A 17,079-nucleotide genomic window follows, 5' to 3' on the forward strand; every position below is an offset into this window, starting at 1 on the left:
GTTACTGAGTATCATAAATTGATGTGAGTTTAGAAATTTTTAATTAACACGTGATTTTAAGTAATATAATTTAAATAATAATTTTTAATTATAATCAAATTTAAATTTATCAAATCAATTTGATACAAAGTTTGATTTATAAATTTTAATTTAAACACACAGGTAATTCCTAATAATTTACAACTTCAAAAAAAAAAAAATAATAGTGTAATGTCAATTCACCAAATATAATTATGCCATGATGTTTCTAGTGTATGCTCATGTGTTATTACTTAACTTATGCAGCCTGCATGTGTCTTGCTTTACTTCAATGGGGTTAACAAAATTTTATCATATTACTAATCAATCAATGCTAGATTATCCATATCCAAAATTATGGTTCAAATTATTAGAAACAATTACCCATTTGGCCATTTGGGGAACCATAATGTTATGCATTAATTATTATAAGCGATGTAACTTTCCCAATAATGTCTTCAGTATTTTGTGCAAATTATAAGGAGAATTTTATGCTAGCACAATCTAAAAGGATAATAAGCAAAGAAGACAATTTTTCTTATAGATTTATCATATAAAAAGAGTAGAAAATATATATTTTTACTAACCCTTGGCAAAATGATCGAATTACCCAAATTGTAGCTCTGAGGTATTTTTGACTCTATATCATTGCAAATAGTACTATCCTTAGTTGGTTATGCTATACGCATCTTCATCTTTTAATTTATTATCACGTAACATAAGTTAATAATACTATAAAAGATATGTATCTATTTTTATGGACTGGAATTGTGAAAAAATTGTAGTTAACAATACTATTATTTCGTTTAAACTTGTTAGAAATTAATGAATCGATTAATTAGATTAAGATATGATGTTACTTATGTTACGCCTAGTTACGATTCATGTATTTTCAGTCAGAAAAATTTAATTATGCACACACAGATGGAGACACTATATATTGACGTGGTCTTGCATTTTTTTATTCAAAGGCATTAGAACATAACATGGGCTCATCATATCATTCAAGTTGAAGAAAAGACACACAAAACACATACATGTCATGGACACTGCATATGCTTTCCTTACACACACGACACGACAAAGACAACTACAACAGTGGTTCATTATGAATAAACCACGTTATTCATGCGAGTGATGACATGACATTGCAACAGGACAACCCATTGCAGACACAAAACAGATTGGAGCGAAGGACAAACATCACCGACACACATTCTGATTTCGATCCAGGGAACTATGAACCCCTGAAAGGTGCTTATTTAGTTGCAAATTGACTAATCATGATGGACTTTGGCAAGAGTTGCGTTGTCGCCATTGGTGGCCTTCCTACACTTTGAATATGATGCATCAAGATCTTCTGGGTAGACATCAATTAGTTTCTTGGACCATCCACCAGTAATTATCTTGCTCTTAGGGGTTGAGAATGCATCCAATGGAACCTCCATTGAATTCTCAGCAGATGGGGCACTTGTGTCCTGAAAATTTTTTTGGTAAATAGTTGTGTAAGTGTTAGCAACTACACTATGAGACCACATTGGACTAAAGTATACAAAAAACCTTAGCGATCTCTGCAGAGTCGGTGTTCATGCTAAGCAATTCAGAATTCTCAACACCCACACTTTGCTGCCTAATATAAATACCATATCTAAGTTCAAACTGGCAGACATGATGAGATTAATCTAATGTGCATGCTAATTTCTCACCTCATGTATGTTGTTCTTTTCAAGAAACTTGTTCATAACTGAGTCCTCCTCACAAAGTTTAGCAACAACAATCTTGTAGGGTTGGAATGCATTGACATCTTCCATCTTAACAATTAACTTGAACAGGAATTTCTTCCCCACTAATGCATTCAGCTCAGTTGGATATTCCTCGTGGACTCCTCCCTATAGAATTTCAATTGAATAAACAACAACATATACATTTTTGTTATAATTAGATGTTGGATAACTTGACTACTCCTCGGGAAAATCATCATGGCAAAATAAGGCGCATTGAAAAAATACCTTAGTCAGTTGTGTGAGCCTTAAATCAGAGGCAGAGATACCCAAGTATCTGGAGGCTTCTTTGTCGTACAGCAAGAAAATAGTCGTGTCAGTGTCATTAGCAACCTTCATATTAATGCTATACCTGGTAACAAATACATGAGCCCAAAATGGACACCATTTATGGATTATCAAAACCAATTTTAAGTGGACGCTACTACATACCTTGGGGTGTGTGTCAAGGGATGTGAGTTGCACTTTGCACAATGGTATGAATTTTCTGCTTCCTTTAGGGAAGTGAAGCATTGTTTGCAACTTTTGTGCCACCAACCGTTCTTCTGATCAATGGCAATGACGGTGCCAATCGTGACAAAGGTTCCGACATACAATAACCATGCTTTAAATTTCATGAATACATCGATGACATGTAAATAAACATGGAATCTATATGCACCTCAAATGTCTCTTTTAGCTCAGATATGGGCTTATAAATGGAATTGTTGATGAGGTCTTCTTCAAGGGAATATGCTAGCTCAGCAACTATTTGGGTGACTTGATTTGCAGATGGGACTCCTGACATTATAAGACTGCAAAGGAATTGATTAACCAATTTATACAATTTTTATCCATGGTACCTGATGTTTTGGTCAATATTTTGAATATTATGAGAATGCGAAAATTCATACCTCTTTTGAAAGTCTTTCACCTCCTGAAAATCAGCATTGATGTGCATAATAGAATTGTGATTGGTATTTGATATACCCATGGTACCTGTCCAGGATTTCCACAAACCAAACACTGTTATGTAACCATTATGCAAGATACAAACTATTTGTGTGCATAATCTTGTATGTTATTTTCGTTATAGGTTTGACTAACCTTTGAAGAGATTAAATTTTGCAAATTGTAAAGTTAGGATGTACTCTGTTGTTGGTTGTTCCTCCATATGCTTAACTAGTTGGGTTGCAAATTCTTCCCACAGTGTGCAATGGATCTTACCCTTTTCCCTGCATTTACATTGAACAAAGAGTTAGAAATAAGGTTGGCCAAAGAAATACGTCAGTTATTGACTGCAAGTTGGCATTAGTTTAATAACTTAGTAACATTGTTGCCTAAATAAAGTTATAAGACTAACTGCATATCATCAAGCTCTATCACAATGTAACTGCATTTCTTCCCATTTTTAGTGAATTCAATTATGTCACCCTTAGCAGTGAGAAGGCCAATGATATCCGTGACAAAAAAAACTTAATTAATTGCTATGGTCATGATTTCAACAATGCAAATTGGCAAGTCCGCACACGACATATCATACCAATTAGATGAGATTGTGCATTAGTGTGGTTAAGTATTAATTCGTTGGGCACGAAGGGAAATACATGTTCAGAAAAGGTAAGATCCTGAACCATCCTCACTTGAGTATCCCTTATAAAATATATTTTGCTAGAATGATTAGTGGCCTTGTACTTCAAATCATTTAGGAAAAGTGTAAAGTTGGAGATTGTGTATATACTCCCTTCAGACACATCATGCTCAAACTACCTTCTTTGATGGTTTCTAATTGAGCATTGGATGCGATCTCCTTACATAAAGATAAAATGGGTTCATTGAAAATTAGATTAATCTCTAAAGTTAGATTACACAAACAAATAATAGAAAAAAGTTGTCAGTTTACCAAATGATCCATGACCACCAGCTCCAACATTGGTTTTTGGTATTTTTGCTCCGCCGTAGACAGTGACCAAATTTTAATAACTCTGACCTTTATCCTATACGACAAGGTGTCTTGAGATGCGTCGATGTCTTTGATGAGGTTGAAGGTGGTAGCCATTTGTAACAAAGAGATAAAGTGTCTGGTAAGTAACTTTGGTTATAATAGCTAATGGTGGATATTCAAATGGAGAGGAGTGCTAAATTTATAGCACAAATTTCTGTAGAGGAGAAGGTAGGACGCTTCACAATTGTATTCTATGTGAGTACAATGAGAAAACGACAGAAAAAACATGAAGTGTTCATTAATTTATTCAAATCTAACTCATGAAAGTACACTCATAAGACTATATAAGACAATGGACGTCCATGTCCCTTAACCAATGATATGAGGAAGTTCTATACTTCACAGAGGACATGCATGTCCCCTGATAATAATTACAAAATTTTTTGTCACTTTATAATTAATACACTATATAGTATATAGTATACGATACGATACGTAATATAATATATAATATATATTCATGCTTATGCATAGTATATATAATATAATATATTACATATCTAACATAATACAGTATATAATAAATGAACAATCGGATACGATATATATACACACACAAAATATAATATCTAATATATTTAATATACTATATAGTATATAACATATAATATATAAAATATATAATATAATATAATATACAATAAATATTAATTAATAAATTATAAATATCTATAAGCTTGAACAAATATATATATATATATATATATATATATTTGTAATTTATTAATATTAATTACGTATGTCAAATATATATTCATGCTTATAAATGCTTATATATATATATATATATATATATATATATATATATATATATATATATATATATATATATATATATATCAAACCTAATAAAGTCAATAGTAAACTAAGTAAATGAAGCAAACCACACCTTCATTCTTGAAAGTGAAGGCCATTGCATGAGAATCCACTAACACATTATAAGTGTGTCTGAAGCAAAGTTTACATAATAGTATTAAGGTGTGGTATATCTAACATGACACCTTTATTCACATACATATGGACGTCGTCGTTTTGTAAAAAGGTTTTTAATTACTAACCAATGAATGAATCAACTAATACGATTTCTGGGCAACAGTTGATGGTAACGTTGGTGTTAACATATGAATACTTTGTTAATTATATATTATTAATATGAGTATTTAAGAAAGGTAATCTTAAAATTCTCGACTCACGACAAATACGTGCTGGAATATGAGTATGCTCCAAGAAAGGTAATGTCAGAATTTTTTGAGTCACAACAAATACGTGTCAGAATAGTTGAAGTGCTCGCGACAATCTCCCTAATTATATTAACTGTACGCAAATTTAGAGTTATGGTGATGTTCATTACTTCCATGGAGAATTTCATTCTACACCAAAATAAAAACTAATTTAATTGCTAAACATGACTGGATACTAACTTTTCACTACAACAGGTAGATCCGATCAAAACAACATCAACCTAACATGTCTACCGACGTAACATAGTAATGTACATCATGGTTTCAACATCGATTGGAACACTTATGCGTAGAACACTACCACACTGCAATCATGCTCAACAGAGAATTTGCACCACCCCTTGTAAGGAAGGCCTCAGATGACCTAGGACTCCTCCAACAAAGCTTCATCACAATAGGTGGCTTGTGGAGTTTGCAAATGCGTACAAAGTCTAGTCTTGAAGAAAATGCTTGGGCCGCAAACGCCGAAGTCAATGAAAAAGGAAATTAATGCAAGAGATATGTGTCAATGAAAACTAACCATTGAATAGTGGTTAGACTGGTATTTAGAGATAACCCTCACAACTGAGTGGAACTCTGGGAGTGGAGGCGAAGGTGGAGCCGAAATATTTCCATTGGGGTTGGGTGGATTGGAACTATGAACATTGGGAGAGCTACCTCCATCATGGTTGATAGCATTAATGGTAGTGTTGGATGCATCGACATTAGCAATTGAAATTATAGGTGGACGATATTGGTTTGTGGGTTGGAATATGTCTGGCACGGCAGTGAAGCCCGTCAATGATAGAAAGTTTTTCATTGAATCATAATTTGGCTGAGCTAAAATCTAATTAGAATATGGCGTTGTTGTCGTATTATACGGAGCTTCTGGCCCAGCATAAATATTATCCTCAACATTGTTTATGGAGTCCACTACATGAGTCGGGATAACATGAGCAGCATTGCATAGATCTTCAATGTTTGAGTGGTTGTTTGCTACATTTCGAGGTTCATCAGGGGATTCACTTAGCTTAGAAGAGATGGTATCCTGGATGAGAGAACTTGCAGAGAATGTGTGGTCTGAAAGTTCTATAATTTCATCCACACCAATCGATGACTTGATGTCAATAGTAAGCTTCAACGGTGGAAAGCAGAGCACTTTGGTAACCATATTGTGGTCCCTGACCTCGGTAATGAGGAATTTCTCCTTACCAACATAACAAACGCTCAACCAACCTCCTTTTTTTAGACCATACAGGATAGCTAGGTTGTTGTAACCACAAACGATTACAGCTGTACGGTGACACTTCTCAATTACAACATCGACTTCATTTCCAGTAAAGTCGTGGAATGTGATAAAGTTCGGTACATCATCCCTGAATCTCCTAAAGAAAATGGATGGAATTTCACCCATGTCCTACTTGAAAAACAGATTCAGATATTTATATGAGATACATGGTACACACAGAGCATATGAGACATGAGTATAAACAAAGAAAGATGACTCATCCTTGTGAAGGTTAAAAGTACATAGAAAAATCTAATTGAGATTTCATACCATGTCTGGATTGATCTCCATGTAGAAGTAACAACCCTGGCGGTGGAAGTTGTGGGAGCCCATGTCTTCTTGCATGATCGAATTTGTTAATAAGATCAATCAATGAATGAGAATAATAAATAAATGACAAAGTCCTATGGAATTATCAAATGGTGTGATCTACTATATAAGGCGGAGCACAATATAGGAGGAAGATAAAGTGAAATTTCCTCTCTGACGTGTACATGACGTGATAGATGAGTTGAGATATAATCCTTTAGGTTTTGGACTTTATAATCATGACACTTCGAAGGTGGTGAGGATATTGAGCATATAATATAATATGATATAATATATCATGACTCAACCATCCATGTAGTAATGCATGATATACCATGCATGCATGCGCTAATGGCTGATAACATAAATTAAAAGAATTGGTAATGAGTATGTTGATTGCTACGTAATATAAATCATGTTTTCAAAAAAAAAAATTTAAATACTCGTAAATCACCGCAAGTGCTAGAAGCAATGTAGTTTCCCTAGCACCCGAAAAATCCAGTAAGAAGATCATCCTAAGATTTCACACTAAAGAGATATATAAGGTTTTAAATATGATTTAGAAAGAAAAAATAAATTTACTCTTCATACTATACATGACAATCATTTGATCTCAATGGGTTTAGTACTCAACTAAAATATTTAAAAATATAAAATTTTCTCTTCTGTGAGGGTTCAAGGAGAAACAATTTCTAGATGGTCTATCGTTCAAATGAATGAATCAGTGAAAGAAATACTTCTACTAATTCTAGTATTCTCAGAATTTGACTAACTATCATATATAATAATATGGAAAATTTATTTTTTAGTAATAAGCAATTTTAAGAAGTACAATAAAAGTATTGAGAGTGCATACAAATCTCCCTCCATAGATAAATCCTCATAATGGGCTTCAATTTGAAAATAAGGAATACATTAACTCAACTCCAATGATTTCAAACTAACCAATCCTAGGATGGTCTATCGTTCAAATGAATAATTCAATGAAAGTAATAGTTCTACTAATGGTAATATTATTTTCCAGTATTCAGCAATTTTAGAAAGTCCCTCAAAGGCGTTGAGAGTGGCATTAAGCAAAGTATGAAGTGTTCTTCTCCCAACATATAAATCTCCCTCCATAGAGAAATTCTCGTAATGGACTTCAATGTTACAAATTTTAATCGCCACCAGAGAGATAATCATAATTTGTACGTGCATAGATAAGTGTACATGGTATTCACAGAAAAAATATTTTACAAAAATAATGACTGCATTAAGTAAACTACAATGATTTCAAACCAACAAATTCTTGTACAAATGGACATTTTTTTGGAAATGGAGATTCTAACTAATTATAAAGAAAAAAAAAACAAACAAAAGAAATCCTAATGAAATAGGATGGAACTCTAAAGTCACGGCAATTGCTATAAGCAAGGTAGTTTTTCCAGCACCTGAAAGACTGGGTAAGAAAATAATCATCCCGACATTTCACACCAGAAAAAGAGATATATAACAGATCAAATATGATTTAAAAGGAACAAAACTTACACTTCAGAATACAAATGAGAATCATCTTACCTTAGTGGTTTTAGTATTCTACAAACATCTTTAAGAATATAAATTTCTCTCTTCTTGGAGGGTGCAGGGAGAGACAATCCCATGATAGTCTATCCTTCAAATAAATGAATCAGTGAAACCATTAGTTGTACCAATGCTAATATTCTCAACATTTAACTAACAATCATATATAATAATACAAAAAATTACTTTTCAGTATCCAGCAATTTTAGTAAGTACCTCAACGGTGTTAAGAGTGCATGAAAATTTCCGTCCAGAGAGAAATCCTCATAATGGGCTTCAATTCTAAAAATTTTTACCTCCACCGGAAAAGTGATCATACTATGTACGTGCGTAGATAAGTATACATGGTACTCCCAGAATAAAGATTTTACAAAAATAAATGAAAATAATGAATGCATTAACACAATTCCAATGATTTCAAACTAACCAATCCCAGGATGGTCTATCGTTCAAATGAATGAATCAGTAAAAGTATTAGTTCTACTAATGGTAATATTTTTTCCAATATTCAACAATTTTAGAAAGTCCCTCAAAGGTGTTGAGAGTGGCACTAAGCAAAGTATGAAGTGTTCTTCTCCTAACATATAAATGTCCCTCCATAGAGAAATTCTCGTAATGGACTTCAATTTTACAAATTTTAATCTCCACCAGAGAGATAATCATACTTTGTATGTGCATAGATAAGTATACATGGTATTCATAGTGAAAATATTTTACAAAAATAATGACTGCATTAAGTAAACTGCAATGATTTCAAACCAACAAAGTCTTGTACAAATGGACGTTTTTTGGGAAATGGAGATACTAACTAATTATAAAGAAGAAAAAAACAAACAAAAGAAAGACTAATGAAACAGGAACAAACTCTAAAATCACGGCAATTTCTATAATCAAGGTAGTATATCCAGCACCCGAAAGATTCGGTAAGAAAATAATCATCCCGACATTTCACACCAGAAAAAGAGATATATAACGATTCAAATATGATTTAAAAAGAACAAAACTTACACTTCAGAATATAAATGAGAATCATCTTTACCTCAATGGTTTCAATATTCTACTAACATCTTTCAAAATATGAATTTCTCTATTCTTGGAGGGTACAAGGAGAGACGATCCTAGCATGGTCTATCCTTCAAATAAATGAATCAGTGAAACCATTAGTTGTACTAATGCTAATTGTTTATGCCCTGGGTCGAGCTGTATGACCCGGGCTGATTGACGACAAGTCGACCGACCTCTTCAGGTCAGGATTACCCGACCTCTTCTTAAAGAGTTCGGCCAAATCACCAGGAGAAGCCCAAAAAGGGCCCAAATAGAGAAACACGACCCAAGTCCAAAGGCAGCCCAAGTATAGAAAGATAAGGGCAGTTCCCTTAAAGATAAGATAACTCCACTCAAAGATAAGATAAGATAGCTATCTTATCTCCAGAAAAGATCACTCTACAATATTATAAATACAATAGAGTACCCAGGTATAACTGATAAATCCCATTTTTAGGGTTTATCCTGTGCTTAATCTAGTGGATTTTATCCACTATTCTCACTTATTCATACAATTCGCATGTTTTACGTTTTCTTTCCTGATTTTGTGCTATGATTGAAAACATGCTTCTTTGGTCTTATATTTGCTAATATTAATCCTCTCTTATTACCATTCGATGCCATGATATGTGCGTTAAGTGATTTCAGGGATTACAGGGTAGGAATGGCTTAGAGGATGGAAAGGAAGCATGCAAAAGTGGAAGGAATACAAGAAATTGAAGAAACTGCAAAGCTGTCAGCCCTGACCTCTTCGCACTCAAACGGTCATAACTTGAGCTACAGAGGTCCAAATGAGGCGGTCCAGTTGCGTTGGAAAGCTAACATCCGGGGTTTTGCAATGATATATAATTTGCCGTAGCTGCCCCAAAGATAGGCGACGCGCACGCGTGGATCACGCGCACGCGTCACATCTGCGAAAAATCAATCCACGCGTACGCGTGGATGACACGTACGCGTGACTTTGCCGCGTGCTGGACGAATCAGAAATCGCTAGGGGCGATTTTTGGGCTATTTTTGACCCAGTTTTCGGCCTAGAAAACACAGATTAGAGGCTATAAAGTGGGGGAATCAATCAATTCATTCATATAACATTCACACAATTTGAGGTTTTAGATGTAGTTTTTTAGAGAGAGAGAGGCTCTCTCCTCTCTCTTAGGTTTTAGAGTTAGGATTTCTCTTAGCTTATGGTTATTTCTTCATTCCAGGTTCAATGTTTCTTTACTTTATGTTCTCTTATACTTTTATTTATTCTATTACTTTAGTTGATTACTTGATGTTGCCAATTTGGTTTATGGATTCCTATGTTTAATTTGATTTTCTATTTAATATAATTTGAGGTATTTCAGATTTACGATTGTTTCTTCTATTTATGATATAAATAATTTGGATTTTTCCCGTTTTGGCTTTGGTTGAGTAATTGGTGACACTTGAGTTGTCAAACTCAGCCGTTGATTGAAAATTGGAATTTGCTGATTGATTTGGATCCATCTAAAGCTAGTCTTTCCATAGGAGTTGACTAGGACTTGAGGAATCAAGTTGATTAGTCCACTTGACTTTCCTTTATTTAGTAAGGGTTAACTAAGTGGGAGCAATAAACAATTCTCATCACACCTGATAAGGATAACTAGGATGGGATTTCCAGTTCTCATACCTTGCCAAGAGTTTTTCTAGTTATTAATTTACCTTCCTGCTATTTAATTTCCCTGTTCAACCTTTCAAAAACACATAAATATACCTTTTTCCATAACCAATAATAAATCATACTTCCCTGCAATTCCTTGAGAGACGACCCGAGGTTTAAACACTTCGGTTATAAATTTTATTGGATTTTATTACTTGTGAAAACCAAAACTTTTGTACGAAAGGATTCTCTGTTGGTTTAGAAACTATACTTACAACGTGATTATTTTTGTGAAATTCTTTACCGATAGAAAATCAGTTCATTCAATAACTCATACTCTGATTCTACTAAAAACCTGTTTAATACCCTTGCTAACTTAAGCATCGGAATCCCTTGCAGGTACCACGACCCTTCGGTGACGAAGGATCAGCACTACCACTAAGCCCAACAAGTCGGACACGGCGGTTCCGACCACCATCATCAAGTCAGACACAACAGCTCTGACCAGTACAAGAGATCTCGTCTGAGATCGACCTACAGTTTCAGGTAACCCTCAGAACATTGGCACCGTTGCCGGGGACCTTGGAAGTCATCCCATCATCATGGCGGACAACCTTGACAACGACCATAATTCTGATTTAGAGAATAGAATGCCGCATAAGAACGCGGACATCACACTAAATGATACTTCTCAGCCAAACAAAGACAAGAATTCGCCAAACACAGGAATCATGGAGGCACTTCAAGCTCAACAAGATCGTCTCAAACAGCTCAAAAAAGAGGCCGAGCATCAACGGGAAGCCGAGAGGGACCTACGAAGGGAAACTAGGCGACGCTGAGAGTTAGAGGACAAGCTCCTAAAGCTTGAAGCCGATCTCAAAACCAAGACTACTCGATCCAGTCATGAAAATAGCCCCCACAAGGATCAAGACCCATTCATCAAAGAGATCATGAAAGCAAAACTCCCAAAGGACTTCAAAGCTCCCGACATGACCCCGTACAATGGCACATCAGATCCAAGCCACTATCTCAGCAATTTTAGAAGCAGAATGTATCTCACCGATGCCTCAGATGCTATTCGATGCAAAGCCTTCCCAACAACACTAACAAAGACAGCAATTAAGTGGTTCGACACTTTGCCCCCCAGATCCATCACAAGTTTTGACGACCTGGCCAAGAAATTTCTTGCCCGATTTTTCATCCAGAAGGACAAAGCCAAACACGCCCCAAGCCTATTAGGAATCAAGCAAGGAGATCAGGAGAGTCTTCGTAGCTACAAGGAGAGGTTCAACAAAGCATGCCTGGACATACAAAGCCTACCAACGGAAGCAGCCATTATGGGTCTCATCAATGGCCTACGAGAAGGACCTTTTAGTCACTCCATATCAAAGAAACATCCAACATCTCTAAATGAAGTGCAGGAACGAGCTGAGAAGTATATCAACATGGAGAAAAACTCTCGGCTAGGAGAGACCTCAAAATCTGGATTCTCCTACTCCTCTCGGGATAAGGATAAAGAGTCCAAGAAAAAAGAAGATCAATATAGCAAGAAGCCTAAAAAATACAACAACTATACCCCTCTCCGGGTGTCTCTTGTGGATGTTTATCGAGAAGTATGCCATACTGAAAAGATACCACCACCTCGTCCACTCAAAAGCAAGAAAGAAGGAGGAAATCGGACAGAATACTGTGAATATCACCGAATCTACGGACATCCTACCAATGAGTGCTTCGACTTGAAAAATGATATTGAGAAATTGGTAAGAGAAGGACGACTAGATCGGTATTTAGCCAACAAATCGGATAAGCCTCGAAAAAGAAGAAGGGACGAAGAGGTCGGACGAAGAGAACGACTACCTCACACCCCAGAGAGACACATTCACATGATAAACGGAGGATTTGCAGGAGGGGGATCTCAAAATCATCTCGCAAAAGGCACCTCAAAGAAATATATCATGTCGAGGGAGGAGAAGGATCACCCGACCTCCCTACTATTACTTTCACCCAAGAAGACGCGGCAGGCATCATCCCGGGACATGACGATCCTATGGTCACCACTATCATATTGGCCAATGCAAACCTCCACAGCACGCTGGTGGACCAAGGAAGCTCGGCGGATATCTTGTTTAAACCCGCCTTCGATAAACTCGGCCTGTAGGAGAAAGAACTTAGAGCATATTGATTCAATGTGTTCTTTGCTCGTATAGAATTTCACAATTAAAATCTCGTTGCAAGTATAGTTCTACACCAACAAAAATCCACCAATAAAAAATTTGGTTGTCACAAATAACAAACCCCAAATAAGAATTAACCGAAGTATTTAAACTCTGGGTCATCTCCCTAGGAAACAATGTAGTGCTTAATTATTGGCTATGAAGGGGTAAAAGGCGGTTTTTGGTTCATGAGACGGCAAGAATAGTAAATTAAGTGAGTAAGTAAAGAAAGCAAAATAAAGAACTCTTGGCTAAGACTTAGGTAATTGAGATCACCATCCTTGTCAACAAACCGAATATTGATAATCATGAGAGGCCAACCTATTAAGTCTACTTTCCAAAAGCTTTAAGTACGTAACATTTACTCCTAAGCTTGAAGTACGTCAAATAGGTTTGATCACATCAATCCTTAAGTCCTAACCTACCTACTAATTAACTTACTAGTGGATTAGCGTCAATGGGTATCAAATTGATCACCATGGGTTCTCAATTCACCAATTCTATCATACCCAATAACTCAAGTTTACCCAATTCCCTTGGCTTAGACCAAGAGTTGACAAAACTACTCAAAAACTAAGGAGAACATTTCATCAAACACATAAAGTGCTATAAAAGTAAACGTTATAAATTGCAAGAATAATAAAATCTAACAACTACTAAGTGTAAGAAAAGTAAGAACACAATTCAATTCATCAATAAAAAGAACATCAACATCAAAATTGCATTAAATTTAAACCAAATCCAACATGAGTTCATCATCACAAAAGAGAGCGAAATGAGAAATTATCATCACAAATAAGAGGATCAAGATGTAGAAATGAGAAATTATAAAAGAAACAAGATGAGATCAAGTAATTAAACATGAATCTAAGATAATCTAACCTAATCCTAACCTAATTCTAGAGAGAAGAGGGAGCTTCTCTCTCTAGAAAACTAACTAAAGGCTCATGTTGGCTAAACTAATTGCTCCCCCTTTGCTTGGACTTCAATTCTGCATGAAATACACTCAGAAACAAGTTGGATTTGGGCCTGGGCAGCTCAGAAATTGCCCCCAGCGTTTTGCCTTTAAGTGGGCCACGTGAGAGTACCGGCGCGTGCGCGCCATGTGCGCGTGCGCGTCGATTGGCAAATTCTCCATCCGCGCGGATGCGGCATGTACGCGTGCGCGTCTATAGGCGAGACCACTTTTGCGAGTGCGTGCCTTGTGCGCGTGCGCGTCCTTTGATGCATTCCCAATCTTTGTTTCTTTATGCATTCTCCTATTTGTATGTTTTTCTACTCATTTCTTCCATCCAATACTTGCCTTATAAACTTGAAATCACTCAATACACACATCATGGCATCGAATAGAATTAAAGTGAATCAAAATTACCAATTTAAGGCCTAAAAAGCATGTTTTAACACTTAAGCAAAATTCAAGGGAGAATTATAAAACCATGCTATTTCATTGAATAAATGTGGGAAAAGGTGGTAAAATCCCCTAAAATAAGCACAAGATAAATCACGAAATCGGGGTTTATCAAATCTCCCCACACTTAAACTAAGCATGTCCTCATGCTAAAATCAAGAAAGAAGCAAAGGGTATTAACATTTATTCAATGCAACTAACTAAATGCAATCTATCTATATGCAATCTATTTACATGATGCAATGACTTAGTCAAAATAAATCAATTTTCAAGAATACACATGTAAGCACAAGGGCTAAGGTATTAGCAATCAAAGCAAACCACAATTGGATTGAATCATTGAAAGAGTTCACAAATTTGCAAGAAAAGATGATCATAGGTGGAAACATGTAATTGAGCAATTGAACCCTCGCCGGATGTATATCTGCTCTATGCACTCAAGTGTATGGGGTTGATTCACTCAAATCTTTCCTAATCATGCTTTCCAAGATTTGTTTTTCATCTAACAATCAATAATTACTTTATGCATGCATACAAATATCAAGAGGACTTCCCATAGGTTGTAATGGGGCTAGGGTCAAGGTAGGATGCATATGGTCAAGTGAGCTTGAAATTTGAATCTTTGATTAACTTAAACTTCCCACCTAACCTGTGACAACCTAAACAATTCTAAACAAACCTAGCTATCCATTCTTCACTTTTCACACACTCATGCATTTCCTTTTGATTACCACACATATGCATTGATTATTATTAAATTTCAAACTTTGGGACATTTTGTTCCCTTCTTGTTGCATTGTAAATTTTCTAAATTTATTTTTTTTAAAGCTGAAATATATACAAGAACATCAATGCATATGGTTTACACATGATTAATACATGAGTATGTACCCAATTCTTGAGAACTTTTCAACAAAAATACACACACTTTTATCTCTACCCAATGTTCCCAACTTTTCATATTCTAATGATGAACACTCTCATTAGCCTAAGCTAATCAAAGATCCAAATAAGGGATATTTATTGTTTTTCACTTAAGCTTGTAATGTGCTACAATTATGAACAAATGGGTTAAGCATAGGCTCAAAATTGGCTAACAATGGAAGATAAAAGGTAGGTTATTTTGGGTAAGTGAGCTATTTGAACAATGGCCTCAATCATATAAATGCATGCGTACATAAAATAATGGACATAAAGAATCAAACAAATCAAAGATTACACTCATAGGAAGAGAATAATGTACACAAGAATGAAAGTAAGTGGTCATAGGATGTAACTACACAATTAGGCTCAAATCTCACATGCTTGTGTTCTTTGCTCAAAACATGATCCACAAGTGTATAATTCAAGTAAGTTCTAAAATTTTTTTTTCAACCAATTGGGTGGTTCCCTAAAAATGAATTTCTTGGAAACTTTCATCATATTGACTAAGCTTATTCCAGTGCAATGTTGTGATTTAGAAAATTTTAAAAATTTTCCTAGTTTACCCCTTTTTCAATCAAAATACAATTCTTATATAAAAAGGGTTAACTAGATTTTTAACAATCTAGGATATTTTCCTAATCACAATCAAAAACTAAGATGCAATATATATATATATATATATATATATATGCAACAACCAAAACAAGAGTATCCACAATAGCAAATATGTACAATAATTCCAAAATGATCTAAAAGATGAAATGCAAAATAAAATAAAGTAGCAGAGAAGAGAAATAGATGTCTGAAAGTTCACCACATAAATGTAAACACTGATCACGAGCGGTGACCTCTCCACACTTTAGAATCAAGCATCGTCCTTGATGCTACTGTTGAAGCTCGGGATGGGGGTCAACAATCGCGTCGGACTGTGACTCAGGCTGTGGCTGTGAGACTAGGACTGGCTGTGGCTCAGGATGTGGCTGTGGATCCTCAGGAGGCTACTGGACCTCAGTGGTGGCCTGTGTCTCTGGAGGTGCATCATAATGAGTTGGCTCCTCAGCCAGCTCATCCTTCTGATCCTGCTTGTCGGAAGCGGGAGAATCTGGGAGCGGCGGTAGCTCGATGCCCTGTGATACAAATACCTGGTTGATGCGGTCGAGACGTCGCATGACACGACGCTCGAAGCGCTCCATGAAGTGAAGCAGGTGCTGCACCAACAGATAAGTCAGCTCAGGTGCTGGTGGTGGTGGTGGTAAGGATGCTGCAGCTGCTGATGAGGAAGCGGGTCCTGCTGCTGTGGAGGATGAGGGTCTAGCTGCCTTAACCACTTCTCTCGCGTGAGAACGGCGGCTGGTCGGGGGTTTCTCGTGCACCCATCCACCCCATGGAATGGTAACTTCCTTGTCGTCGTCCTCTGGGGGTGGTGGTGTCACATCATCGTCCTCCCACGGGACATTAGCTAGCTCAACCAAACTAGTGACCAGTGTAGGAAATGGTAGCAAGCCGCGAATATGGGCTCTCCACATGCTATGCCTGATCAGCCGGGGGAAATACACCTCTTTCTCCTCCATGACACACCCAATCAGAACTAGCATATCCATCGGAATCTCTGAGAAGTGAGTGGTAGGCAAGACATAGTGGGCAAATATTTGTTGCCAAGTCCTAGCCTCCTTAGACAGATATGTGGATAGCATCCCCTTGGGCTTCTT

General features: G+C 36.2%; 1 protein-coding gene across 1 annotated transcript; it reads right to left on the reverse strand.

Annotated features, from left to right (window-relative positions):
• Nucleotides 1–958: 958 nt before the first annotated feature.
• LOC112779232 (uncharacterized) lies at nucleotides 959–2,157 on the reverse strand. The gene is made up of 3 exons (XM_025823482.3): nucleotides 2,028–2,157; nucleotides 1,725–1,907; nucleotides 959–1,496 (listed from the first exon to the last, which is right to left on the reverse strand). The coding sequence occupies exons 1-3, from the start codon at nucleotides 2,136–2,138 to the stop codon at nucleotides 1,296–1,298; spliced, it is 495 nt and encodes a 164-aa protein (XP_025679267.2). The 5' UTR covers nucleotides 2,139–2,157; the 3' UTR covers nucleotides 959–1,295.
• Between the last annotated feature and the right edge of the window lie 14,922 nt (nucleotides 2,158–17,079).

The sequence above is a fragment of the Arachis hypogaea genome, chromosome 19 (genome assembly GCF_003086295.3).
Source record: "Arachis hypogaea cultivar Tifrunner chromosome 19, arahy.Tifrunner.gnm2.J5K5, whole genome shotgun sequence".
NCBI classification, from domain to species: Eukaryota; Viridiplantae; Streptophyta; class Magnoliopsida; order Fabales; family Fabaceae; genus Arachis; species Arachis hypogaea.

Excerpts from the sequence above, each read along its gene's own strand:
- LOC112779232 (XM_025823482.3), bottom strand. The coding sequence starts at position 2,138 with ATGAAGGTTGCTAATGACACTGACACGACTATTTTCTTGCTGTACGAC. Across the intron at positions 1,908-2,027 it reads GGCTCACACAACTGACTAAG|GGAGGAGTCCACGAGGAATA; the intron begins GTATTTTTTCAA and ends GAAATTCTATAG. Across the intron at positions 1,497-1,724 it reads AAAAGAACAACATACATGAG|GACACAAGTGCCCCATCTGC; the intron begins GTGAGAAATTAG and ends AAAAATTTTCAG.